This window comes from Bubalus bubalis, chromosome 2 (genome assembly GCF_019923935.1).
Source record: "Bubalus bubalis isolate 160015118507 breed Murrah chromosome 2, NDDB_SH_1, whole genome shotgun sequence".
NCBI classification, from domain to species: domain Eukaryota; kingdom Metazoa; phylum Chordata; class Mammalia; order Artiodactyla; family Bovidae; genus Bubalus; species Bubalus bubalis.
Genome location: NC_059158.1, coordinates 147,520,753 through 147,548,241, shown reverse-complemented (window position 1 = coordinate 147,548,241; position 27,489 = coordinate 147,520,753). Strand labels below are relative to the sequence as shown.

Genomic DNA, 27,489 nt, shown 5'->3' with positions numbered 1-27,489 from the left:
ACAGTGTGAAGCACAGTAAGTTATTTTGGTATGACATAAAATCTTCACTGTTCAGGCAGATTACTTAAAAAATAAAGAAAATTTCACAGTCTGTTATCAAAAGTAGACCAAAAGTCCAACACCTTAGTAATGTTAACAGAGAATAAAATTCTAATTTTGCACCAGTGTACTTTTGATAGTAAAACTCATTTTTTAAACAATTAAATAAATTTATTTTAATCCTAGCCATCCTGACTACACATAAAACCAAGGTTCCTCTTACACAAACTGTCTACAATTTTGTTCCATTTTTTTCCTCTTTCTTATTCTAAAACAATGAGTCATTTTACTTTCCTTACCTACTTTTCATACACAGTTATTTTCCTTCACCTTTATTTTTCTAAGTAGTTTTAACTACATACATGATTAGAATGACTCTTAGAATGGTTAATTCATAGTGAAAACTGAGATGTAGGAAGTTGTGGACTATCTCTTACATGGGCATTCTGTGGATTGGCAAATTTAGAAATACACGTCATAATTTCTAGAAATACATTCTTCCTCATAATAAATTTTCCAATGTGGCAAACAAAAAAAAAGTTTACTAATAAACCCAAATATCTTAAGTTTCTCAGTAATAGGAAGCCAAAAGTAGACAAACCTACATTCAGGACTAATGTTCCAATATTTATTTGGAAACAATCTAGGTATTCAATTAAATATTCATCATTTAAATTAACATAGAAAAACTCTAAGGTTTCAAGTTACCGAAAAAATTTGGGGAATATATTTAAATAAACATACCATAAACTATAGTTATTACTGGAAAGTGGAAATAGTTATCACACTTATATCTATTCAAATCACTTGTTCTTAATAGTTATGTTTAGATTACTCATGAAAATTTTAGTATACCAAATTATTTTTCTTGGTGAAAAATTCTGTAATAGAGATAACCCAAGTAGAATAAAAATGGTATGCCTGCATTATTTTCAGTGTTGATAACTTTATAGACATGTCTATTTTAATTAAACCAACAAACTTAAACTACCCTTTATTTAGTGGAGATAATACTAGGTTGTGAACTTGAAACATTTGGGATAGTTTTTTTATTTTTGAGACTATACTTAATTTATGTAGCATTTGTTTGTTTTAAAAGCAATTGAATAAAGCCCTTTACAAATTAATTTTAGCCTTACTATCCAAAGGTAGATAATACCACACATCTATAACACATATACAGTTGACCTTTGAACAATGTGGGATTAAAGAGAGCTGACTCTCTGCATAGTCTAAAATCTGTGTATAACTTATAGTCTGCCCTCTCTACATGGTTCCAGTATATCTGCAGATTCAACTAAGTGCAGATCATGTAGTACTGTAATACCAACTATTGGAAAAAACCTATACATAAGTGGATCCACACAGTTCAAATCTGTGTTGTTCAAGTGTCAACTGTGTGTGTAGATACACATAAAGACAGATCAGTTCAGTTCAGTCGCTCAGTTGTGTCCGACTCTGCGACCCCATGGACTGCAGCACACCAGGCCTCGCTGTGCATCGCCAACTCCTGGAGTTTACTCAAATTCATGTCCATTGAGTCGGTGATGCCATCCAGCCATCTCATCCTCTGTCATCCCCTTCTCTTCCTGTCTTCAGTCTTTCCCATCATCAGGGTCTAGCTTCCATTCTCAAATTTTAGCCACGAATCAAGTACAATAATATAAAACTCACTAGTTATATAAAATAAGTTGGATCCAAATTGTGTATTTGCCAGGTGAAATAAATTAACGGCTCAAGTGGCTAAAGCTTTTTACTAATATTGGTGGAGAAGACAATTAGGGTTTTCATTTGTCTAAGTTCCAAATAACTACATACCCCTCCCCCCTTTTTTTCCTTTAATAGGAATTACCTCCCTGGAGTTTTCATTTAAAAGAGATGGCCTAGATAAGATTTCCTAGAGATGACCAGGTAGAACATTTACATCTCAAAGCCCAGGGAAAGAATGCAAGTTCCTCCAAGGACTCTTGTTTTCGAAGGCCAGGACTGGGGAACCTGCAAGTCTTTTGAGATGAATAAGAGAGGTTTGGGGATTGGACTTCATATTGTTTCTAGAGCTGCATTTCTGGTTTTGCAAAAATTTGTAAGATGTAGACAGTTGCTTTTAATTTCTATTTCTCTAAAGAAGTTATAGCCTAAATGATTTTATTAAAGGGTTGATTTGCTTATCCAATCACATTATCTTCAATTTACTTTTTTTATATTGGGGAGAAGATTTCCAACTAAGATGGAAATGAAAATCTTTGGAACATTTTAGTAAATCCTTCCATAAAACCATCAGAATTTTGTTTTTTTAATTTTTTTCCTCCTTCTGGGTACATGGTTTCATTTAATCTTAGGAGAGAAAGTTTAAAATTTTTTTTCCATTAGGCTCTGAATATAAGCTTCTAGTTTGGCCAACCTCTGATCACAGAGCTACTTAAAAAATGCTTTCAAATATTTTGTCAATTTTCAGCTGAAACAAACAATAAATATAAATAAATAAATACTGGCAGTATTGAATAATCCTATGGACTCAAGAGATGTCCCCAAAGAGAGGGCAAAAGATATACCCTCCCAAGATCCAGAGCCAAAGATAGCCAAAGGAAAAAAAAGAAGGGAAAAAAAAAAAAATACAATTCCCCTGAGGACTGGCCATATACTGGAGCTGCAAATGAAGTTCAACCATATTTCTGTCCAACCATATCTAACTGCAAATGGGGATATAACCTACATTTTTTGCCTGCTCATATTTTGGGGCACCCAAATTCCGTGGTAGCTCAGTCAGTAAAAATCTGCTTGCAGTGCAGGAGATCCCGGTTCCATCTCTGAGTCAGGAAGATCCCCTGGAAAAGGAAATGGCAACCCACTCCAGTATTCTTGCATAGAAAATCCTATGGACAGAGGAGCCTGGCAGGCTACAGTCTGTGGGGTCGCAAGAGTTGGATACAACCTAGTAACTAAAGTGAAAGTTGTTCAGTCGTGTCCGACTCTTTGTGACTCCATGAACTATACAGTCCATGGAATTCTCCAGGCCAGAATACTGGAGTGGGTAGCCTTTCCCTTCTCAAGGGGATCTTCTGGAGTGGGTAGCCTATCCCTTCTCCAGCAGATCTTCCGGACCCAGGAATCAAACTGGGGTCTCCTGCATTGTAGGTGGATTCTTTATCAACTGAGCTATCGGGGAAGCCTAAACCACCACCAAATTGACAAACCAAGCTCTCAGGATGTAAAACAAGACAAACAAGAAGGTAACAGCTGTCCTTGGGAGAGAAAGAATCAATAACCAATGTATCTGGATTTAGAAAGGAAAGGACCATGTTAAATTTTAGTTTCCTTTTTCATCTGGGCATAACAGGCATTCAGGAGAGCTGATTCTGTTAAGCATTCTCACCCTTTGCTGGTCTCCCAGTTTTCCCATAAACCCATCTGCAGGCTTCGCTGGTGGCTCAGATAGTAAAGAATGTCTGCAATGCGTAAGATGCTGGTTTGATCCCTGGGTTGGGAAGATTCCTTGGAGAAGAGAATGGCTACCCACTACAGTATCTTGCCTGGAGAATTCCATGGATAGAGGAGCCTGGCAGCCATTGTTGTAAGATATTCATAGCTTCTGGGACCACAGTTCTTAGACTTAAAATAAGCAGGTGTGCCAGAATGTAGTGTACTCAATTCTTTGAAACTTAAGGATCTCAGTTTTTTTAGCTAAGCCTTGGGTCTCTTGCAGCCAGAATTAATACCTAAGAGGAATGGGGCTCTGGACTGGGGATTGTGTGGTATTTTACAGCCTACCTTGTTGTGTGGAAATTTCCTTGGGATTGGCAGGTGACCTGGTATCAGCCTAACCCGTTTTGTGACCAGTTTGTCCTAACACAGGAGTCTTTTGAGGTAGGTGACAAGTGCTCTAACAGATTTTAAGTGCTCAACCATACCCATCAATTTTGTGACTTTGGTCTTCTGAGATTCCCATTAGCAATAGTCTTTCAGTTCAGTTCAGTCACTCAGTCGTGTCCAACTCTTTGCAACCCCATGAGCTGCAGCACGCCAGGCCTCCCTGTCCATCACCAACTCCCGGAGTTCACCCAGATTCATGTCCGTTGAGTCAGTGATGCCATCCAACCATCTCATCCTCTGTCGTCCCCTTCTCCTCCTGCCCCCAATCTTTCCCAGCATCAGGGTCTTTTCAGATGAGTCAGCTCTTCACATTAGGTGGCCAAAATATTGGCGTTTCAGCTTCAACATCAGTCCTTCCAATGAACACCCAGGGCTGATCTCCTTTAGGATGGACTGGTTGGATCTCCTTGCAGTCCAAGGGACTCTCAAGAGTCTTCTCCAACACCACAGTTCAAAAGCATCAATTCTTTGGCGCTCAGCTTTCTTTGTAGTCCAACTCTCACATCCCTACATGACTACTGGAAAAACCGTAGCCTTGACTAGACGGACCTTTGTTGACCAAGTAATGTCTCTGCTTTTTAATATGATGTCTAGGTTGGTCATAATTTTCCTTCCAAGGAGTAAGGCTGACTTCATTTTTTTGGGCTCCAAAATCACTGCAGATGGTGATTGCAGCCATGAAATTAAAAGATGCTTACTCCTTTGAAGGATAGTTTTGACCAACCTAGACAACAATAGTCTTTACATGCACATTAACATACCAGCAGTAACCAAACTGATGGTACAGTAAGCTGGCCAAGAGAAAGCTTTAGGTGCACACCTCCAGCTGTTCTCAATGAGGAACTACAGGCTAAACTAACAGACCCTAACAAATGGGGACTGTGGACTAGCCAAGGGCTAGGGACTTGAGTGACCCACTAAGGCCTGGCCTGGGACCGTGGACTCACCAAGGGCTGAGGACTGACACCCTGTTAGAGCCTCCTGTCAATCTCCAGGGCATCTTCCCCACCCAGGGATCGAACCCAGGCTTCCCGCATTGCATGCAGATTCTTTACCAGCTGGCTTCCCTGGTGGCTCAGCTGGTAAAGAATCCGCCACATTATGGGACACCTGGGTTCAACCCCTGGGTTGGGAAGATCCCCTGGAGAAGGGAATGGCTACCCACTCCAGTATTCTGGCCTGGAGAATTCCATGGACTATATAGTCCCTGGGGTTGCAAAGAGTTGGACATGACTGAGCAACTTTCACTTCAGTTCTTTACCAGCTGAGCCACCAGGGAAGCCCCCTGTCAGTCTAGACTGGCCCATTAACCCTAGTCTGGAAAGCTAATTAGATCAGGAGCTCAACGCAAAGAAAGTGGACCTCAGAGCCCAGAGGAACTTACCCACAGCACTTGGAAATTATAAGAAAGATAAAGAACTCGAAGTTTACAGGTACCAGCACCTGTGTTTCTCGTTCTCTGAAACTGGCTGAAGTTTCCACTGGATCCCACCACTGCCCCCAAATTTGTTTTTCAAAAAAATTCAACTGAGTAAATTTACGATCTTATTGGCTTTATTCAATGATTCATAAATTGAGTGGCATCCCATCTAGCAAATAGAAAGGAGCTCTGAAGAGCTGAGCAAAATGTGAGACTTTTATAGGCAGAAGATGGCAGGACAAGGAAGTTATACCAGCAAAGAGCTGATTGTTTATGGCAAGGTCATCATCTTCCTTGCAGAAGATGGCTGGGGTCTATCAAGCGGATGACCTCACTAGGGCTCACCAGGTAATTCCAGATTGGCTGGTTTGAGATTTCATTCTCTAAGGAGGATGAAACTGTACTTTGTTGTTGTTGTTGTTGTTATTCAGTCACTCAGTTGTGTCCAACTCTTTGCGACCCCACTGACTGCAGCATGCCAGGCTTCCCTGTCCTTCACCGTCTCCTGGAGTTTGCTCAAACTCATGTCCATTGAGTTGGTGATGGCATCCAGCCATCTCATTCTTTGTCTCATTCATCTCATTCTCTTCTCCTCATGCCCTCAATCTTTCCCAGCTTAATGGTCTTTTCCAGCTTCATGGTCTTCGCATCAGGAGGCCAGAGTATTAGAGCTTCAGCATCAGGCCTTCCAATGAATATTCGGGGTTGATTTCCTTTAGGAAACTGTACTTAAGTTAGGTATTAAGTCTTGGTTTGATGATACGGGGCTTAGCACAAATGACTCCATTTTGGCCTGCTGTCTTTTTTCTAAACAGAAGTTTTTTTATGAATATAATCCTTTAAGCCACATTAATCTAATGACACCGGTACTATTCTCATTTCACAGATGAGAAAAATGAGACCAGGAGAGGTCAAGTAACTTGCCCAATATCACACAGCTCCTAGGTGGTTGGGCCAGGGTTTGAATCAAATCCTGTTTGATTTTGTTTCTCCATTTTGAGCTTTTAACTTCTTTGCTAAGTCATAAGGGGAAATGCTGTCATTTAGATATTTTTCTTAATAACCCATTATTTAGAGGAAATGAGAAACTTATAGTTTAAATACAAATTGACAGTGAAACTACTTTAAGTATCTTCTAAACAGATAAGAACTAGGAGGATCCTTAAACATATTGCCTCATCAAGTGACTAAGAACCAGAACAAGGAAATTACGAAGGAATGATCTTCCGTTTCCAGTCCCATTATTGTTGCTGCAATAGTTACTATTATTATGATCATTACTATGAAACCATTTTTTTTACTTTAGTATTAAAGAGACTCTTGTAATATTCTCAATTCACTCATTAAAATGATAAATGTTAGTACTCTATTCATATGAAATAATATAAACAAGCGTTATCACCTATAGGGAAAACTGAGGACCAAAAATATGCAAATACCTTAACCCAGGCTATACAACCTTCCATTAAATTAAAATTTGTCCCATGTCCCTTCAGCTTGTATTCTATTTAGCATTAATATAGTTTAGTAGTATTCTTACTTTGTTCACTCAGCCATCTTACAATTAGGTATTAAGTGCCCGTAGATTTCAGGTGCTGTGCTACGGAATAACCAGCAGGTAAGATAGGAAGGGCTGTTCAGATAAGGAAGGCTAAAGAAAGACAGGGCATTAAATGAGATTAGGGCTCCTGTCAGTGGTCAGAAGCAGCATGGATGATTCTGAGATACAAAGTCACTTTTCTCCTCTGGAAAGGGTGTTTTTTATTGATGCTGTTCATCTTTTAAAATTATGCCAATGTGATAATACATTAATTTATATAAATAGAAGCCCTAATTCAAGGTCAGGCATATCAGCAGGATGAAATTAAATACCTCAGTCTGGAACTGTAGGGGGCCCATCGACCACTTTCAACCTCCTCAGCTCTATAGATAAGAATTCTTTGAATTTATACAATAGCAACTGAAATAGGGCAATTTTAAGACATTAAAAGGCCTTTAATATGCTGAGACACATGGCTGCTAATGAAGTTTATCCATGTGTTGAGACAGAAACTCATTAAACCCCTATTATGGGATGGAAACTAGCATAGGGGTTAACTGTTCAGTTCACAAGGTGGAGAGAGTTTAATAGGAGGGTTTGATAGTTTGGATTTAGCATATTCAGGGACTTGGGAGAAAGAGTTTGAAAGAAGGGGTGTGAATGAGGTGGTGGAAAACAATTGATGAGAGAATCTTAGAGCTTCACCATATGATGATTTAGCAATATGCTAAATCTTCATACTATTTATGAAGATAAATTTAGGTAAATGTATATCGAGTCGAATGGCTTAAACTCAGCATATACACAACAAACACATTTATTTTATTATTATAATACAGTAATAAACATAGGCTTTGTAGGATGCCTGTTCCAGATGTCCTTTTAAAGGATAATTGGTAGTCACAAAGTGTTAAAATAAGAATTGAAGAGAAAGGAAAAACCGTGAAATAAATACCGCACCATAGACAGTATTTATGGAACACTCACTGTACTAGACATTATTCCTTCCCCATCTCTGAGAACCTCATTTTTTGATGCAAAAGCCTGAAATATGGTTTCATAAAGTCTAAATATAATATTTAGAACCTGATTTCAAAAGAGAGCATGGATTGGGGTTGGGAGGTAGGAAAAGGGAAAAGAGGAACCTCATTTTAGAAAAGGCTGTGGAAGTAATGGAATGTTATAAATTCTAAGATTTAAAAGTTAGGCCAGCTCTGTTTGCTCTAGAAGAGGAAAAGAGGGTCACAAGAAGTCTGTGCCAATGACGGCTTGGCATTGGGAAGGCCAACTTAAAGTGTTCCCTTTAATAAATAAATAATGTATAGAAGTTGTTTCTAATATAATAAGAGTATTAATAACCATGACCATCAGGGTTATCGTGTATATATTATAGTGAGAGGTTGGGAGAAAGTTAAATAGAGCCTTTGTAAAGACTACAGGTGAAGAGAATATTGTTAAAATCCATCGGTGGTAGGCAATACTTCTGTCTCTTGAAGCTGAAACAGTAGTGGAGTGATTCTGTTTGAATCAGGAAACCAAGGGGAGTGTAAGACAGTGATGTGTAATAAAACCAAAACCCTTCTTTCCCTTAAACTTTGGAATAACTTTTGAAAAAAATTATTTGAAATACAAGCACAGATGAAAAAATATTTGTTAAATGATGTGTCTTTCTTTGAAAAATATACACTTTCAATTCTGTAGAAATTATAGTTGAAGCCCCATAAATAAATCATGAGGAAACAAGCTTTTCATATAAAGAAACTAATTCTGGGCAGTAAATGGAGCTCTGGGAGTCCAGGCTACTTTGGTTATATGTATTCAGTTCAGTTCAGTTCAGTTCAGTCGCTCAGTCGTGTCCGACTCTTTGTGACCCCATGAATCACAGCACACCAGGCCTCCCTGTCCATTGCCAACTCCGGGAGTTAACTCAAACTCATGTCCATCGAGTCAGTGATGCCACCCAGCCATCTCAGCCTCTGTTGTCCCCTTCTCCTCCTGCCCCCAATCCCTCCCAGCATCAGAGTCTTTTCCAATGAGTTAACTCTTTGCATCAGGTGGCCAAAGTATTGGAGTTTCAGCTTTAGCATCATTCCTTCCAAAGAACACCCAGGGCTGATCTCCTTTAGAATGGACTGGTTGGATCTCCTTGCAGTCTAAGGGACTCTCAAGAGTCTTCTCCGACACCACAGTTCAAAAGCATCAATTCTTTGGCGCTCAGCTTTCTTCACAGTCCAACTCTCACATCCGTACATGACCACTGGAAAAACCATAGCCTTGACTAGACGAACCTTTGTTGGCAAAGTAATGTCTCTGCTTTTGAATATGCTATCTAGGTTGGTCATAACTTTCCTTCCAAGGAGTAAGCGTCTTTTAATTTCATGGCTGCAGTCACCATCTGCAGTGATTTGGGAGCCCCCCAAAAAATAAAGTCTGACACTGTTTCCACTGTTTCCCCAGCTATTTGCCATGAAGTGATGGGACCAGATGCCATGATCTTAGTTTTCTGAATGTTGAGCTTTAAGCCAACTTTTTCACTCTCCTCTTTCACTTTCATCAAGAGGCTCTTTAGTTCCTCTTCACTTTTGCCGTAAAGGTGGTGTCATATGCATATCTGAGGTTATTGATAATTCTCCCGGCAATCTTGATTCCAGCTTGTGTTTCTTCCAGCCCAGAGTTTCTCATGATGTACTCTGGGTATAAGATAAATAAGCAGGGTGACAATATACAGCCTTGACGTACTCCTTCTCCTATTTGGAACCAGTCTGTTGTTCCATGTCCAGTTCTAACTGTTGCTTCTTGACCTGCATATAGGTTTCTCAAGAGGCAGGTCAGGTGGTCTGGTATTCCCATCTCTTTCAGAATTTTCCACAGTTTATTGTGATCCACACAGTCAAAGGCTTTGGCATAGTCAAAGCAGGAATAGATGTTTTTATGGAACTCTCTTGCTTTTTCGATGATCCAGCGGATGTTGGCAATTCGATCTCTGGTTCCTCTGCCTTTTCTAAAACCAGCTTGAACATCTGGAAGTTCCTGGTTCATGTATTGCTGAAGCCTGGCTTGGAGAATTTTGAACATTACTTCACTAGCGTGTGAGATGAGCACAATTGTGCGATAGTTTGAGCATTCTTTGGCATTGCCCTTCTTTGGGATTGGAATGAAAACTGACCTTTTCCAGTCCTGTGGCCACTGCTGAATTTTCCAAGTTTGCTGGCATATTGAGTGCAGCACTTTCACAGCATCATATGTATATGTATATTATATGTACAGCATATGTACAGCATTATATGTATGCTGCTGCTGCTGCTAAGTTGCTTTAGTTGTGTCTGACTCTGTGCAACCCCATAGACGGCAGCCCACCAGGCTCCCCCGTCCCTGGGATTCTCCAGGCAAGAACACTGGAGTAGTGGGACTCAAAGCCAGACTCCTCAGGTACCAGATGAAGAAGGTCTGGCCATTTCCAACAAGGCAGTTTCAGTTTTTCCCGCACCAATGGAGGTGAACTCGCTGGCCTTGGGCAAACCTGTTTCCTAAAAATTTTAGTTCCTTCCTTCTTCATGGCCCACCCAAGAATCTTATACTTGATGCTTTCCTATACTGGGTCACTTCCTGCCTTTTTGGCCTGCCTTTGATCTCTTTGGGGCTTCCCAGGAGGCTCAGTGATAAAGAATCCCTCTGGCCAATGCAGGAGACTCAAGAGACGAGGGTTCAATCTCTGGGTTGGGAAGATCCCCTGGAGGAGGAAATGACAACTCACTCCAGTATTCTTGCCTGGAAAATCCCATGGACAGAGGAGCCCAGTGGGCTACAGTCCACAAGGTCACAAGGAGTGGGACACGACTGAGAGCAGCAACACTCTCCTTTACATCAGAAAGTATTTGGTACACTATTGATTGATAGATTACATATCCATTAACCAGTATTTTATAAAATAAGAATAAGAAATCTTTTATTACTTTTTTATTCTTCAATTCTAGGAGCCTCTTCATGGAATTTCAGGAATCTGCAGGCAAGTAGGCAGACAAGACGGGGGGAGCTGTTCGAAGCTGGAGCAGCATTCTCCACTTCCCACTCATTCCCTTCCCCCTGCTACCAGATTTTCTACATTTTCTAAGAGTAACCTATTTTCAGCCATTTGAAAAAATAATATATTGAATGTTAATAGAAGCAAGACCATTCAAAATAATCAGAAGGGTAGTGGCTTTTTAATGTGCTGGCTATTTGGGCCACCAGTGACAGAGTCACTGCCCATTTCTGCAGTGTCCCCATATTTGGTTGCCAGTGTAAGGACCTGCCTCGCTTATATAATGGAGGTCAGCCCATTTAAATTATTTAAGGGTGTCTGCAGAGAGAATATGCTTTCCTTGGTCTTTCCCATATTTCTCTTCACTTTGCCTCCTCCTTTACCATCTATGCTTATTGAGGTAGGTGAGTTGGTCACAGATGCAGGATTGGACCCAATAAGATTTTACAGGTAGAAGACTAGGGCACCCCATTACTAGTTCCTTATGGAGCCTAGGTCCAGCTTTGTCTTAAACCAGGCCTGCTTGACAGACTTTCTTCCTTTTTGAGCCTTGGGTCTTTTCCTCTCTTCCCTTCAAAAGTTATCTGCATTCAGGTTAGATTCCTTTTATTTTATTTGAAAAATAAATAGAACTTATAATTTAAAATTCATTTTCTGTAAGTCACTCATCTGCTTTCAGCAGACATATACTTTAAGCTTCTTTTGTTGTTTCTGTCTTTAGAGTGTATCTTCTCTCCGTTACTGTAATTGACATTTAATTTATGGAGTTCAGTAAAGTGAAAATTCCCTGTTTTAGAAACAGGTTTGACATTTAATTTATGGAGTTCAGCATTGTGCATACTGTTGTCAAACAAGGTAAAATTTTTTTAAATCCCAAATTTATTGGGATAGAATAGTTTGAACCATTTCACTAGTGAGCTAGAGCTGACAAAAGCCATCAATCCTTTGGTGGTGGGCAGGAAGCTAAACACTGTCCTCAGTGGGGAAGGTTCTTTTCCTTCATGGGAGAGCATTGCCCGGTTAAGTGTGTTACCGTGTCTAACATCTTCTGGAGCCTTTGCAGTGTTCAGAACAGGATAATTTTGTAAGGAGGATAATAGCTGGTTCTAAGAAGACACCGTTACGTGAGAGAGGTTCTAGGAGTCTAATGGATGCCTTAAATAAAATGTAGACTTACATAAACTGTGCCCTGATGACTAAAACCCAGGAAAATGGTTGATGCCACTACATGTCCTAGTTTATAAGAGGCGCAGCATGCAGTAGAAAATGTTTTAGAATAGTGGTGCAGTAGGCATGTTTAAACATTTTTTGTCTTCATTTTGTATGTTCGTGTGGTTTAACATCACCTCACTGGAATTCATTAGTGTGATTATGAACCTACACATGGTGTTTGAATCCCCTTACTGCAGTATACACACTCTTCATCTGTACTCCGCTTCTGTTGTAGCAAGGAAAGAATGATTCCTCATGTCGAATTCTCAGTTGGTCATGAGCTTATTGAATCCAGTATCGGTATTTTAAAAAGAGCAACAAAAGATACATCTCCCTTCTCTGATATAGGTAATAAGACATTTTATGTTCCTCATGCTCAGGAGAGAGTGTCAGAAAATCAATATGAATAAATTCAAGTACACAGAGGATTCAGCCTCTTCAAAAATGTGTGTAGCAGAATGACGGTATGCATTATTAAATGTTTTTTGCTTCACTCACATGTAGATATTAGCATGAAGAAAAGGTGCCATGGGTTACTTAAGAATTTAGGCAGAAGGCGATTTGCTGGCTTTTTTGTTTTTTCCGTTCTTTGTTGTTGTTGTTTAGTGTCTCAAGGCTTACAGCTAATCTGAATTTGAAACTAAATACTGTCATTACAGAAGATTTTTTTCTGAGTTCTTCCAATTTCTCTGGGGACAAAATAATGGCTGCTTGAAGCAGTGGAGAAACAGTAATTAGGGCAAATAGTAATACTGTGCATGATTGAGGAAAATGTGAGGAAAGGAGGGAGAAAATGCAACAGACAGACTTGTACAGCCTGTTACTAGGAAACCACATCAGCATTAAATACAGTGTGCTAATTGGCTATCCTTTTTCTGCCTGGGTACCAGCCTGGGCCTGCTACACAGCTGTTTCTGCTCCTTCTGGTTGCTAGGTAACTGCATCAATTTTTTTCCTCCCTCTTTGTATTCTGGAGGCTAATTGGCTACTTCTGCTCCTGGTGTTGCTGCTGGGTACCAGTCTGGGCCTGCTGCTCTGCTGTTTTCCAAAGGGATTTAATGGGGGGAAGGGAGGAAAAAGGGAAAGGAAGATATGCTGGCAATTAATGGAGCATAAGTGCAAATTCTACACAGTGTCTGGCACCTGCGTCCCCTCAGCCTGCTTTCTCAACTAAATCCTTTTGCTGTGAAAACACATTAGAATCTTGAAGTCTTTCTTCTGCTTACCTTTTGAATATCGTTTAAAAGAAACAAGACATTTGAAGACTTATTACTTCAATGATGGATTGGATCTTCTTAAGAAAGAACTGGCAAGTCATTACACATCTATAGTTGATACGGGCACTAATAGAATTTGCGCAAACGTGAACTTTCCTAACTTAGTAACAAAGCAGCATCTTTAACATCTTAAGGAGAGTGCCGCTTTATCTCTTAAATGGACCAAATTTTTTATAGACATTCTTGATATATCACACAGAGTATAAAGTAAGAAATCAAATGGACTAAAAGCAACTATAGGATTTTCCCAACTGTTTTATTCATGAAGAAGGAGTAGAGAGAAGCTTCCAGACCCATGACTTTCCATTATGGATATCATTCGTCTGATGTGTGCAGCACATGTCCTAAGTGCTTTTTGCTGATACATTACATCGACATAGAAATAAATATGTTTGCATACCTTATTTGTCTTTCCTTATAGGAAACAAACAAATGTGGTGCAAAGTAAACCTAGAGTCAGTTTTGTGATTTTTTTTAAGTGTAATTACTTTCCATATCATTGCATTTCCTGTCTAAGTAGAGGTTTCTATTTCATCATTATTGAAATTCTCCCTGGAAGTGTGGGAAGGAAGATTCTTCAGAAGTGAAGTGACGCTTCAAGGAGGTTTCACTTTAAATGGTTGAGAAAGTGTATGTAAATTGAGGTCCCTTGAAGAGGCAACTTTGTCCCCCTGGGAAGGAGCTGTTTTATTGAGAAAACTCAGAGCATGTTGTGTGACTGTGCACAGAAATAGTTAGCAAAGGCAACTCTTACTCGGCGCTAATGGCTGGTACTGGCTTCCCATATTAATGAGATCTACCCTCCACTGTTGAAAGTGAAGCAGGAGAAGCTCTATTCTGAGCAGCAACCTTGTCACTAGTAGATCAGACCAGACTCTATAGAATCATTTCTGCTCAAATTATCCTTAAAATAGGTAGAAGGCCTCACACAAGGATGATGGAGAGAAGAGTGCAGTGTTTATAGTTCTTAGGGCTTCCCCCACGGCTCAGCGGGTAAAGAATCCACCTCCAGTGCAGCAGATATAGGAGATGCGGGTTCGATCCGTAGGTCAGGAGGATCCCTGGAGGAGGGCATGGCAACCCACTCCAGTATTCTTACCTGAAGAATTCTGTAGACAGAGGAGCCTGGAGGGCTGCAGTCCATGGGGTCGCACAGAATTGGACATGACTAAAGCGGCGTAGAGCACACACACACACACACACCAACACACATAAGAATGCTTTGGGGGTTGAGGGAAGGAGATATTCCACAAAGCTATTTCAAACTTTGCATTCTCCTCAATCACAAAACACCCCGGCTTTGCTAATTCTCATCTGCATAACAGTATTACTTCCTGTATGAGGTGCATCAGTTGACAGACCTGGAGAAGAGGAATCCCATGGCTGCTAGCCACCCCGCAGGGCTGCTGCTGTCCCAGATCTTGCTTTTGTGTGAATCAGAAAAAGGTGCCCTTCCGTGGAGCAGGTGCAACCTGTACTTGGGTGGCAGAGCTAGGGTCAGCCCCGCTCCACCCTTCAGCTGGACACCCGGTGCCCACTGCCTCACATGGCTGCCTCCTCACCACAGGAGCTGATCCACTTGGCCGGCCTTCCCTAACCCTCCATGAACTTGAGAAGTTAATGAGGTTCCGGCAGGAACATGAAAGTCCCATGACTGTTCAAGGGTGGATATTGGGACCTTCTCTTCAGTGGTTTGCTTCCAAGGTGGTGCAGTGTGGTAAAGGATCTGCCCGCAATGAAGGAGACACAAGAGAGGCAGGTTCCATCCCTGGGTCGGGAAGATCCCCTGAAGTAGAAAATGGCAACCCACTCCAGTAGCCTTGGCCTGAGCCTGGTGGGCTACAGTCCAAGGGGTCTCAAAGAGTCAGACACAACTGAGCACGTAGGAAACTCAGTGGCGAAAGAGGCCGGCCGTATGTGTGAGAGCAAACCTTTCAGCCCAGCCACTAGCCCCAAATATGAGATCATTAGTTACCTAATGTTGTGATTCTCAACTTGGGCCCATTTCCTCCCCTCCTGGGGACATTGGATGATGTCTGGAGATACTTTGGATTTTCACATCTTTGAGGAGGAGGTGGTTGCTACTGGCTTCTGGTAGGTGGAGGGCAGGGATGCTGGTCAGTCCACTACACAGTGCAATTCAGTGCCCAGGACAGCTTCCACAGCAGACCCTCGCTGGGCCCCAAGTGTCCACAGGGCCGAGATTGAGAAACCCTGGCCTCGTGCAACTTTAGCTGGCTTTCGCTTCTTCTCTTTGGGCTCCTCTGCACCACTTGCAAAATATTTCTTCATCCTTTTAAGGTTACTGACCAGGTCTTGCCTTCCCTTTTGTGCTTTTTTTTTTTTTTTTTTTTTTTGATGTGGACCTTTTTTTAAAGTCTTTATTGAATTTGTTAAAATATTGCTTCTGTTTTTTTTTTTTTGGTTTTTCGGCCGAGAGGCATGTGTGATCTTAGCTCCCCAACCAGGGATCGAATTTGCACCCCCTGCATTGGAAGGCGAAGCCCCGAACCACTGGTCTGTCAGGGAAGTCCCCCTTTTGTGCTCTTTTAAAAATCGACGAAATATGTCTATTGTATAATTATTTCTTTTGGGTCTTAGAAGATGGGCTGTCCCCCCACTCCCCTTACAATATGAGGGAAGTCTCTCCACCTCTACCCAATGCTTAACTTCCTTGAATTAACATTCATTATTGTAGCTGCTCACAGGCAACATCCCCTCCCTTCTTGCTGAAGGCTTCTGACCTGTAATAATTTGAGATTTTGCTGAGGCAGGGGTTTAAATCACATGGGCTGCTGGTCTGGTAGGTGGAGGAGAGGCTTTTAGCCAGGAAATGGGTCCATCTGACCAGGCACTAACGATCCTTCTCTACCCGTCCTCTCATGTACAGCAGTCTCGCCCAACTGTAACAATTGCTTCCTTATTGTCAAAGAGAAGGTTGATTGTTAGGGCAGAAATAAAGCTGAGAATAAATATTTTTAGTCAGAAAGTAGACCAGAATTTTACTGGGAAAAATTGATGTGTGCGCTCTCAGTGCATTTCCTGTCGTTCACTGTTGGGTTCACACCAGTACCGTGAGGCATTTTGAGTTCTCAAGGAGAAAGGTGCTACCTGAGGTAAAAGGATTTTAAGTGGCATTATCTAATGGACACATACTTCAGGCTTGCATTTTGTCAGGAGATGTGAATTATGCATTGGCCCTTTCAGCTGCATTCACATGCATAGAAAATAACATTGTCAGACGTGTCATCCCCAGATACAATGGACAATATGCTATTATAATTGTGTGGCATTGTCCTTGCTGTTTGGAGATAATACTGCTGACATTATTCCTCTCATACATGTGAATGTGGCTGTAGGGAGGACGTGACATCTGTGTCTTTCACACAGATTAGCTTATCCCTTGCCACTTGGAGGGACTGCGATTAGTGAGCTAGCCTCCTGGGGTCATGGTGAGTGCCATGTTTTGGATCACAGTTGTTATCGGACCTTAGTTTTAGGTTCAGTAGGGAATTAGTAAGATTTATCTTGATGACCTGAAGAGGCAGGGTTATTTAGTCAGCTCCCCAGAGCAGATGTGCTAAAGAAAGGGTAGGCTGAGACATTCCTACTCAGATTGGAAATGATGAAGGCAGGTGGGGACCAAGCCTGGGAATGGTTGCCTGCGCTTGATTGCTTTATCCAAGGAAGTGAGCGGGAAGATATCACACTGATGGTCGCAGCTCACCAAGTGCTTTCACTTACCTCATTTTATTTAACCCTCATTCACCTGTGAGGTGTTCGCATTCCCATTTTATAGATGAGGAAACTGTGGCTCTGAGAATGATTTTTCAAAGATTTCTGTGATGAAGCCTAGTGCGTACCCCATTCTATTTGTCCTTTGGAAATCAGGTTTTTTGTGGGGCTAGAGGGAAGGGACTAAATTCAGACAGAATATAAATGAGTTTAGTTGTTTAGCAAAGTAAATGGCCTAATACTTACCATCCTTCTTGTCTCACACATATGAGAGATGAGTTGTTATCTTGGATCCAATATGACAAAGTTAGAATAGTTAAGAAAACTGAATGATTGTCTCATCTAGTCCTATATTCGGTCTTGATTGAACTTAACGATCTTTGATCTTGGTTTTTGGGTGTTTTTTTTTTTTTTTTCTATTTTAAGAAATAAAGCTAGTTTTGAAGAACCCAACAAATGCAAGGCATTGATTCTCGAGATGATAGCCCAGTGCTAATACACTTACATATTTAAGAAAAGTTGAGGAGAGAAATAAATCATAAATAGGAACTTCTCTCCAATCCCTTAAAAGAATGCACCTTAGCAGTCCTCTTTCCTTAACTAAGCTGGAAAATCCAAGTGGAGGTGCCTTAGAGAAGAGGTGGGAGAGGCTATGGATGGATAGACCTTGGTGTGTAGGTTGCACGTTGCTGTCTTAAGCATACCAGGGCTTTGGGGAGTTTGAACAAATAATTTGTGCTCTCATTTTTATTTGTATGATCCTCGTGGAGTTAAAAATAATTCTGTTTATCTATTTTTTTTTTGGCCACACTTTTTGGAGGATGTTTATGGATGTGTAAAATATCTTAAGGAGAAAAACACGTGGTCGATACAGAAATTAGAAATCCTCTAGTTAGCAGAGATCCCAACGCAGGTGAAGATTCTGCTGCGGTGTGCAACGATCTTCCCTCTGTATTCAGGAGAGCATGTGGTGGAAAAGAATAGCTGCTCTCTAGCATTCTGCCTTAAGGATCTACAGGAACCTCCGAGTGACAGGCACTTGCATTGTCTTCTGGAGATCTGAAGAATGAAATGGTTTCAACACTGAAAGACAAATTCCTGGAAGGTGGAGGGAACAGCACACGTGACCCCAGAGGGCTCTGCTTTTAGCAGATTGTTTGCCTGTGGATTTTCCTTTGTCTGACACTGGGTTCCTGTGCATCTTTATATTTTCAGATTTATTTCCCCCTTCTATTTATTCTACCTGCCAAAGAATTAACCTAATAAATCATTAGAACTGGCAGGGCCCTCATCCTCACTTAATATGCGTTTCTTGCTTACTTAGAATTTGCTGCTAAGCATTAGAATGCTTTCTAACCCATGTGTGTTTTTCCACTCCCCCACAGTCAGATCTTGAATTTTTTTGTGTGATTTTCCTTGGTGTCCATCTTCTCCCCAAAGAATGTTAAATAAGCAGTGACAGGAACTGGAAATAATCCTTTCAACTGAGGAAAACCTTTCATGCATCCTTCCCACTTGCTGTCATTGCACAAGTTAGAAGAACCATGGGCACCAAGTTTGCAGGATCAATTACAACGAGCTCACTGTTAAACATTTTTTTTTTCTAAATCTGTTGTGAGAAGAATAAAGCAATAATTAAAATTAACTGAACAGCTTTTGCTCTATTGAGGCGTTAAACCTTTGTGTAAACACAGTCATATTGTGCAAACATGGGTCTTTTCACTTGGCTGATTTAGACAGTGAAACCACTGAAGTTTTGAGGTCTCTGGGTCAAGGGCCCATTTTGACACGGTTTGAAAGGTCACCTGCTCATTTGTGTCTCCGCTGTGCTGCACGCACAGGGCCAGGAGCGGGTCTGATTCCTTTCCCCCCTGCGGCACAAAGAGGAGCCGGCTGGCATTTGGCAGATTGTGGGTCTGAGACCAGCACACAAAGCCGGAATGCTTCCCACGGGGCATGGGGGTGTGTGTGTAGCGGGGAAGACATTGGTGCCTCCCGGCCCATGGGGCCCAAGCAGTGAACTGGTTTGAGCGTGGAGAAAACAGCAGTTATAAAATATAAATGTGTTTATTATTACACTGGGCCCCATGCTATATAATTTTACACATACTCATATCGGTGATTTATGGCTGCAGCTCTGTATGGAGGAGAAACTTGCTAATTCACCCAAATTGATAGGGAGGACTCTGAAGATGATCAAACTGGAAGGAGCAGTAACTGAGAAAAAATGGTCTAAAACAACCAAAAAAAACGTGGCTGCTATGTCAGAGGCATCCTTTGTTCATTTATTTTGATAAGCAGAGCTTCGCCTTAATTATTCACGCTAATGCTTGCTCTGAGAGGAGTGTCCCTCACGTGTCCTGGCAGCCTGGCTCAGTGCTGGGTGCTCTGGGAGATTAATGCCAAAACACCCAGCCCAGCTTTTCTTGAGATGGTATCGTGCTTTCATCTGTGAGAGGTGAAGACAGGTCTGGGGATGGCGGGTGTTGAGTGGGCTGGAGGAGAGGAGAAAAGAGGGGAGGTCCCAGCCCCAGTTTGGGGCACTCCTGTGCAAATCAAATCACCCTGAACCTTCCCAGGGTGGGTGGTGATTTTCCCATCCAAGGGATGAGAAACAGAAGGCTGGGAAAGCCCAGGGGTACCCAACTAGTGAGGGGCTGAGCTAACTTCTGAGTCAGAGTCTGACTCCAGAGCCCATTCTCCTGCAATATTCTGCAGGGTTTTCTAGGAAAGAAGCCAGGAAGGGGCACAGGAGCAAACCACCTCCCCCCCTCCCCCACCTCCACTGCAGTCCATCCCATTTGCTCTGCATTCAGCCCATTTCCTGATCTTAGCAGCAATTATCATCATTTCCTACAGCTTTCCCAAGTGATTCTCATCTTGGCAGAATCTTGAGTTACTTCTTCTGGGAGCTCTTCAGAAGGAAAGCACTTTGGAACAGCATGCGCTAGTTCCCAAGTACTCAGAGCATCCATGATTCATGCCTCCTGCAGAGGAAGCTTCATGCAGACACAGCGCTGAGGCCCTGGGATGACTGGATGGGCCGTTTTTTCTTGGATGTATAATTACTAGAGGGTGGCACCAAATGGCCCAGCCACTCTATTCATAGCAGAGCCTTGGGAAGCATCCCTGTACACAACCTTTTGTTTCCCCCTTATTCAGTAGTTTTCTATAGCTTGTTGGCACTATTTTCTAACTGTTTTTTATTTGTTCAGCTCTCTGCCTCTCTGCTGCTAGGATTAGTGCCATCCATGTTCCAGCCACCATCTTCTTTCTCCCAGATGGTTGTAGAGCATCCAAGAGCGTCTATTTCATCATCTCATTTCCCTCTGCAGCCCCTTCTCCGTTTTGTAGCCAGGGTGATATTTTAAAGATTCAAATCTGATTGTGCTCTATGCCTCTGCTTAACAGCTCACAGTGGCTGCCATTGTTTTTAGGATCCTGTCCAGATTCTTAAACGTGGTGTATGAGATCACTGTCCGATAGAAATATGTAATATAAGCCACGTGTACTTTATTTAAAAAGTAATTAACTATACTAATTAGTTTTAGTACTAGACTTTAATTTCCACATCATCAATATTAACATTTATTAATGAACACTTTACATTTCTTGCCATAGTAAGTCTTTGATATCCAGCATGTATATTACATTTAGAGCGATCTTTATTCATATTGCTCACATTTCAAATGTGAGCCAGATGGGATAAATGGCTTCCAAATTGGACCAAGCGGTCTGGCCGCTGCCTGATTCTCTCTCCCCGTTGTGTCGCTCTCTCCCTGCTGGACTCACACTCCACATACCTGTCTTTGGCTTTCTAGGCTAGATGTGGGAGATATGCCAGAAGGTAAGAGTTTGAGGAACTAGCCCAATATGGAGCCTTCTTCAGGCTACCTTTGAACCTGCAGGGCCTTCAGAAAGTCAGAGGTATGGGTTAAGAATGAAGTCCTCCCTTGTCATTGGCCTTGTGGGTTTCCATTTTGGTTTATCTAGGGCTAAACTGATGCTTTTTGGGGAAAGTGAAGGGAATGAAATGGAAAACCACTGGTACAGTTGATACATGGTATCAACTTTGACTGCCTACCCCACACAGAGGTCCTGCAGTGAGTAGTAGCATTATATGAGCTAAAGATGAGACCATGGGACCTGACAGGAGTGAACAAGGGGTGGTTCACACCTCTGGCTTCTAGTTTCAATAGATAATATTCCTTCATTTATTCATTTTAAAATAGTTAGAACAGCTATTGTGTGGGTGCCTCTAAAGATTTGTGACATTCTTTCAGTTGAAAGATTTATTTTATCAGAAAATATTTCCAAAAGGAATATGAACATTTATTTTTATTGTTGACATTTAAATAAGAGGCCGAGTGAGATAGAAGATATCATGTGGACTCTGAAGGTGAGATTGCCTGGGTTTAAATCTGTGCCACTTTCAAGCTGATGAACTTGGGCTGAATTTCTTGGACTCTCAGTTTCTCAGCTATAAAATGGGGGAGGATAATGGCCTGTATCTCACAGGGCTGTCGAGAGGATTAAAGTAGAGAATAGCCCTTGGTGCCTTGAAGTGACAACACATCATGAGTGCTCAGTAAATATTAGCCAATAGTTTATAGTAAATATAAGCCAATCCTGTTTCCCCAGGATTTATAAACCATCATTATCAATTGAAGATTGATAGAATTGGGCCACAAGTCTTGGCTCAGGATGATCATTCAAGATGTTTTCTCAGGGAAGATACATTTATTGACTGTATATACAAATGTTTTGTGTTTTTCTCTCTCACTTGGTTCCCTACTATATATATATGTGTGTGTGTGTGTGTGTGTGTGTGTGTGAGGAAGGGAAATAGAGACATCTCATCAGGGTTTGATTCTGCCATCCGTGTATCCAGTAGAACAAGTCAAACATATTTCAGTGGATGAGATGTGAGACATGGTGAAATATATACTATGTATTAGTGGTATATGGACTATGACTCTTTTTCTATTAAAAAACTTCTGCTCTTTAGTCCAAACACTTTGTCTTTCTAATCAATGACACAGTACCAGTTGAGAAGGGGGGGCTTAGGGTGATATCTCTGATCATTAAATGAAAGACTAGCCCTAGGAGGTGGTCTGCTCGTAATACTGTAACACTGACCTCTAACCATCTTAGGTAGAAACAGGTGATTGCAGGCCTTTTACTTACCAGGATGGTATGTCTGGGCACTCAGCATTGGTATGAGCCACCTTGCATAAAGAAGGAAGTTTATTTGGGAATATTTTAATAATAACTTTGTTTGCTGCTACTGCTAAGTCACTTCAGTCATGTCTGACTCTGTGCAACCCCATAGATGGCAGCCCACCAGGCTCCCCCATCCCTGAGATTCTCCAGGCAAGAACACTGGAGTGGGTTGCCATTTCCTTCTCCAATGCATGAAAGTGAAAAGTGAAAGTGAAGTCGCTCAGTCGTGTCCGACTCTTAGCAACCCCATGGACCGCAGCCTACCAGGCTCCTCCACCCATGGGATTTTCCAGGCAAGAGTACTGGAGTGGGGTGCCATTGCCTTCTCCGATAACTTTGTTTACATGGTGTTTTATAGTATACAAAGCACTTGCCCGGACGTCATCTGTCTTAGACTTCATAGTATCCTGTGAGGCCAAAATCAAAGAAGTTAGCCCCATTTGACAGAGGAAGAAAGTGAGAGTATGTAACTTTCTAAAATGAAATAGTAAGTAGGAAGAGTCAGGTTAGAACCCAGGTCTCCTGATTGCAAGTCATGTATGTGAGTGTAAGTGTGTTATGTGTGTATTTATGCTAAACTGTACTTGAAAGCATGATACTCCATTTTCAGAAGTTGTGGCAACCTTTCTGAATTAAAAAAATTTTGAGATGTAAAATAAGGTTTGTACTGCGGGTTTTCCATTTGGGCATGTATCGTTTTCATTCATTGGTTTCTGTTACCCTTTGAATTAATAAGAACATAAATGAAGCTATTTGTGACAGAGACCCAAGCTAACAGAGATTTTAAAGAAGATGGAAGATTTTTTTTCTCTTTCATATAAGAGTCCAGGCTCCCAGACAGGTGTTTTCTGAGAAGCAGTCAAAAGCCCAGACTCCTTCTGTCCTGTTGGTTCCCATCCCTGGGGTTTCTGCCCTTAAGAAATAGCCAATATCCATGCAGTTCAAGATCGCTATTCCCAGGCCTGCTTTCCAGGCATCTAGTTTTCATGCAACTATTTGGAGAGTGGGAAGGGGAAAGGATGTCCCAGCCTTTAGGTACAACATGGAGTGGCACTTTTCACTTCCACTCACACTTCACTGGCCAGAACTTGGTTATATGTTGACATGCAACTGCAAAGAAGTTGGGAAATGGAATCCTCATTGTAGGTGGCAAGGAGCCCAGCTAAAATCTGGGGAGTCTATTATGATAAAAAAAGGGGAGAATGAATATAGAAGGACAACTGGCTGTTGCTTCTCTGCCCTTAGTCTTAAGAATAGTCTCTTTTAAAGACATTTAAGCATGAGTCACTTGGGTTCAGAAATTCTAAACGTATAATAGGGTAAGAAAAAAAAATCCTAGTGCGTTTTAGTTTGTAGCACATTGCACAATCCAAATAACTGCAGGAAAACTAGGTTCCTGTGATATGCCAGAAGTTCTGAATGGAAATTTAATTTACATTTTGCATTTTATGAGAATATTGCATTATTGGCATAATATGAAGCGACTGGGAAATGAATAACTTTGAGATAGTAAGCCTGTAGGGTCAAATTAACCTCATCTTAATATTCTTGCACATTTTTTCCCTTCCAAAGTATAAAGTCACATTGCATTGACATTTTCGTCCCAGGATGAAAATGTAGTAGGAGAATGAAAAGTATTTTGTAGCTATGGGTTTAGCACAGACAAAATTAAGACTGTTTGAGGTTAGGGGTATATAGGCTGACAGATTGTGTGGGGGTGTTTTTACGTATGTGGGTGTCAATATGTTTGTGCTGAATTGTTTGCGGATTTGAGGGGAGGTGGTTGTGTGTGTGTGTGTGTGTGTGTGAATATAGACTCCATGGGTAGCTTCAATCATTGTGTTTTCTTCCTAATTCCTACTACAGAGCAACAGAAAGAGAGTGTAGGAGGATCTAGGTTACAGAGTTTTGAAGGAAGGTTTGAATAAGGACTAGTCATAGAATGCATGTTTGTTCAATCAAATTCATCAAGAGTGTGTGGAATGTCTCCAGTATTCTAAGTCTTGGAAATACTAAGGTGAATACACCCAGCCTCTGCCCTTGAAGAGACCAATCTGTGAAGCTACAGAATGTAAACAAATCACTCAAGTAGTAAGATAAGACTCTTCTAAAAGAAGTTACAGGAGCAGAGAAGAAGGGGTGCCCACCTCTATCAGAGCTGACATAGAATCACTTCCCCAAGAAGGTGCTTTGTGAGGTCCTTGTGCTGCACATTAGATGAAGCTCTGAGGATCCGGCTATGTAAAGACATGGGCTCTGTCCTCAAGGCAGTCAGCCTCCTGTGAGGGGGTGGGAGTGTGTCATCAAGGCCGCGAAGGGTGTGGTTCTTACAACCGCTCCAGGTCATTCTTGCAATTCTTCATATCCTCATCCTTCACCTCAGCTGTGACAAGCCCCTGTTCCTCATCTCCGGCCCTTTGCATCTCATGTTCCTGCTCCCTGAAATGTCCACTGCCCTTGTCCCTGACATCCTTCAAGTTTGAGTGAGACGTCTCTTCTCTGGGAAGCCTTCCCCGATTGTTCTGCAGAGTCTTGGGGATGGCCTTTTCCACCCATCCACGCACTGATCAGACACAGCTGACCTTGTGTCATTTGTGTGCACTTGTAGGGCTTCCCCACCTGGGAACTCTTCTGACACAGGGACCCTTGCTTCTTTAATCTCCAGCACTTTCATTGCTCAGTGCATATTAAAATCAAGACTTAATATTGGTTAGATCCATGTTGTCACGCTGAAGAGGCCAATGTATTTTTCACCATCAGTGAGTTAGACCAGAAGTCTTGCTATTTAACTTTGCCTGCTCACCTGCAAACAGAGATGAGGTGTGTCGGAAACAATGCATGTTAGGGTTTGTTCATCTGGAAGACAGTATGTTACTGTTGATTTCTGATTGATCACTGACCCATTCATTAACAGGTGTCATACTGAGTGCATATAATGTGCCTGAGCTGGTGCTGGACAGTGGGTGATGACGAAGAGGCAAGTGAGAAAGCATCCGGCCCTGTACCCAGATACACATTGGATACTCAGTTGAATTTATTGAGTTGGAGGTGTAGGATGTCCCTGCTTTAAAAGCAATTTCCATGTAATGTGGGTAGGGAAAAGTAGGGCAAATGATCAAGGCATAAAAGGGTAAATATCTACAGGAAATAGCAAAAAGTTGCCAGAGAATGAAAGCTTAGACAAAGCTATAGGTTTCTGAGGGGAAGAAATGCTTGGGCTGGGGTGACGTGTAGAAGACATGTCCTGAGTAGATGACATCCCAGTAAGCAGGATGCGCTGGGGAAGGCTGCTTGGGGATGCTGGAGAGTGAGGGGTTTGTGGAAAGAGTAGTGGATAGATGAGGGTAGAAAAAGAAGTAAGATGGTTTTGTGGACATTTCTTCTTAAATCCAGGCATTGGTATTTGAAGAGCATCTTGTTTAAGTTATCAGTTGTCAAAATAAGAAACTAATATTTTCCTTTTGTGTTAGTCTTTTCTTAAACTTTATACCTGGATAAGGTATATATTTGGGATGCCTTATTTAGTGGGAAAATTCAGCCTCTGGGGGAAAAAAACAAACAAACCTGGGGTTAATCTTGGAAGAGAGTTAAGTTATATAGACAAATTGACGTTTTTAAATCTTGACTCAAAATCTCTAGGGAATTGGATTCATATCTATTCAACTTGAATGGTAACTGGTCCAGGGGAGGGCCCATATCTCCATCACCTGTATGTGAATGATCAAATTTGGGCTTTTTGAGGATTGATAAAGTTGCCTTTTTGTTTATTGATTTAAGGCAAATTACCTTATCAAATATTGATTTGCTTAGGCCACTTCTCTACCATCTCTACCATCTACATTAGGGAATAACAATTAATGATTGCATTAGCTTAATCAGAGCAAATTCAAAATGCTGACACTAGTCATTAGATAACTACCAAAGTCAGACCTAACATGGTTTTTGGATTATCCACTTTTATGGGTTTTCTATACCATTGGTTCCTCTCTTTTCATGTATACAACCTGTGTAGCAGAAAATTAATTCTGTATTCTAATAGTAAGTGTTTTGAGCTTATATTATCCAATTTTTCATTAGGAATAACAGAAAATTACAGTTATTCTAAGACAGTAGACTGGGCATCATCAACTAATGTGATATGTACCAATTGATGACTGCCGTGTGTCTGGGATCTGGTCAGATGTGTTTTAGCCTCCCCTGCCTACACACTGGTACTGGACCTCCATATATCTATTTTTGCCATGAATCCCAGATACACAATCCTCTCCCACTGTCCTCAGGCTCCCCCAAATCCTCCCCAATATCAGGTCTACTCTCCTTCAAAGCTCTGTGCTCCACAGTTACTCTTTGTCTTACTACTTCCCTCCATGCAAGAAGAATAAATTCCTGCCGATTTTCACTTGAAGTTTTACACCTGAGTTCCCAGCCTCTGAAACATACTGGATCTTTGGGGGGAATGGGTCCTGGTCTAGGTTTGCTTCTGAAGGGCACACTCTTGTATTAGAAATACTGTTACTCTTACAGTGGCTTGGTGATACTTTTCATGTCACTTAAGCTTGGAACATGTTGTTTGTGGCTAAAGTTACAGTGTTTTCCATGTCATTCTTTAAATTTTTTAAAATGATTAAAAAATGAATACTTTAGTCATGGTTGTAGTAATAGACTGTTCCTGCATGTATCCTTTGCAATCATGCTATCTTTATATTTGAATGCGAAAATTGAAGATTGGCCTTGAGTTTGAGATTCATAGGTCTTAATCAAATTCCTACCTAAATATCACATTGAATTGTAGGAACCTGATTTACAGAGTAATATCTTTACTGCTAAATGGAAGAAATGTCCTATGAATTAGTTTCAAATAATTCACATCACCATGTGAATTATGTGTAGTTATGGTGACAAAGAGAGGAATGTTTTAACAACTTTTCAAATCTAATTTCTCTCTAGCTTTTAACTTTGTTGTAACTTTGGTAATCACTAAAATGTACTTCAATTTTCAAATTGGTATTAAACTTTCTTTGAATTTATCCTTAAAAAGCTGATAAAACTATTTTTAAAAATTAATATTGGGTGATAGCAACCAAATTAAACCAGTGAGAATCAAAGCAAAAAAAAAAATACAGAAAACATTAACCATGTTGCCAGAAAATAG

At 41.1% G+C, this 27,489-nt stretch overlaps 1 protein-coding gene across 7 annotated transcripts in view; it reads left to right on the top strand.

The window, feature by feature from the left end:
- The window catches only part of KLF7 (Kruppel like factor 7), a 104,900-nt gene that overhangs the window by 52,522 nt on the left and 24,889 nt on the right, over positions 1-27,489 (top strand). The window contains exon 4 of one of the 7 annotated variants that reach the window (XM_044937631.2): positions 10,844-18,985. The exons of the other annotated variants lie outside the window; for them this stretch is intronic. Within the exon in view, the coding sequence (XP_044793566.1) occupies positions 10,844-10,980 (137 nt within the window). The 3' untranslated portion in view covers positions 10,981-18,985. Of the gene's footprint in view, positions 1-10,843; positions 18,986-27,489 lie in introns of those variants that run through there. 7 annotated transcript variants of the gene reach the window in all.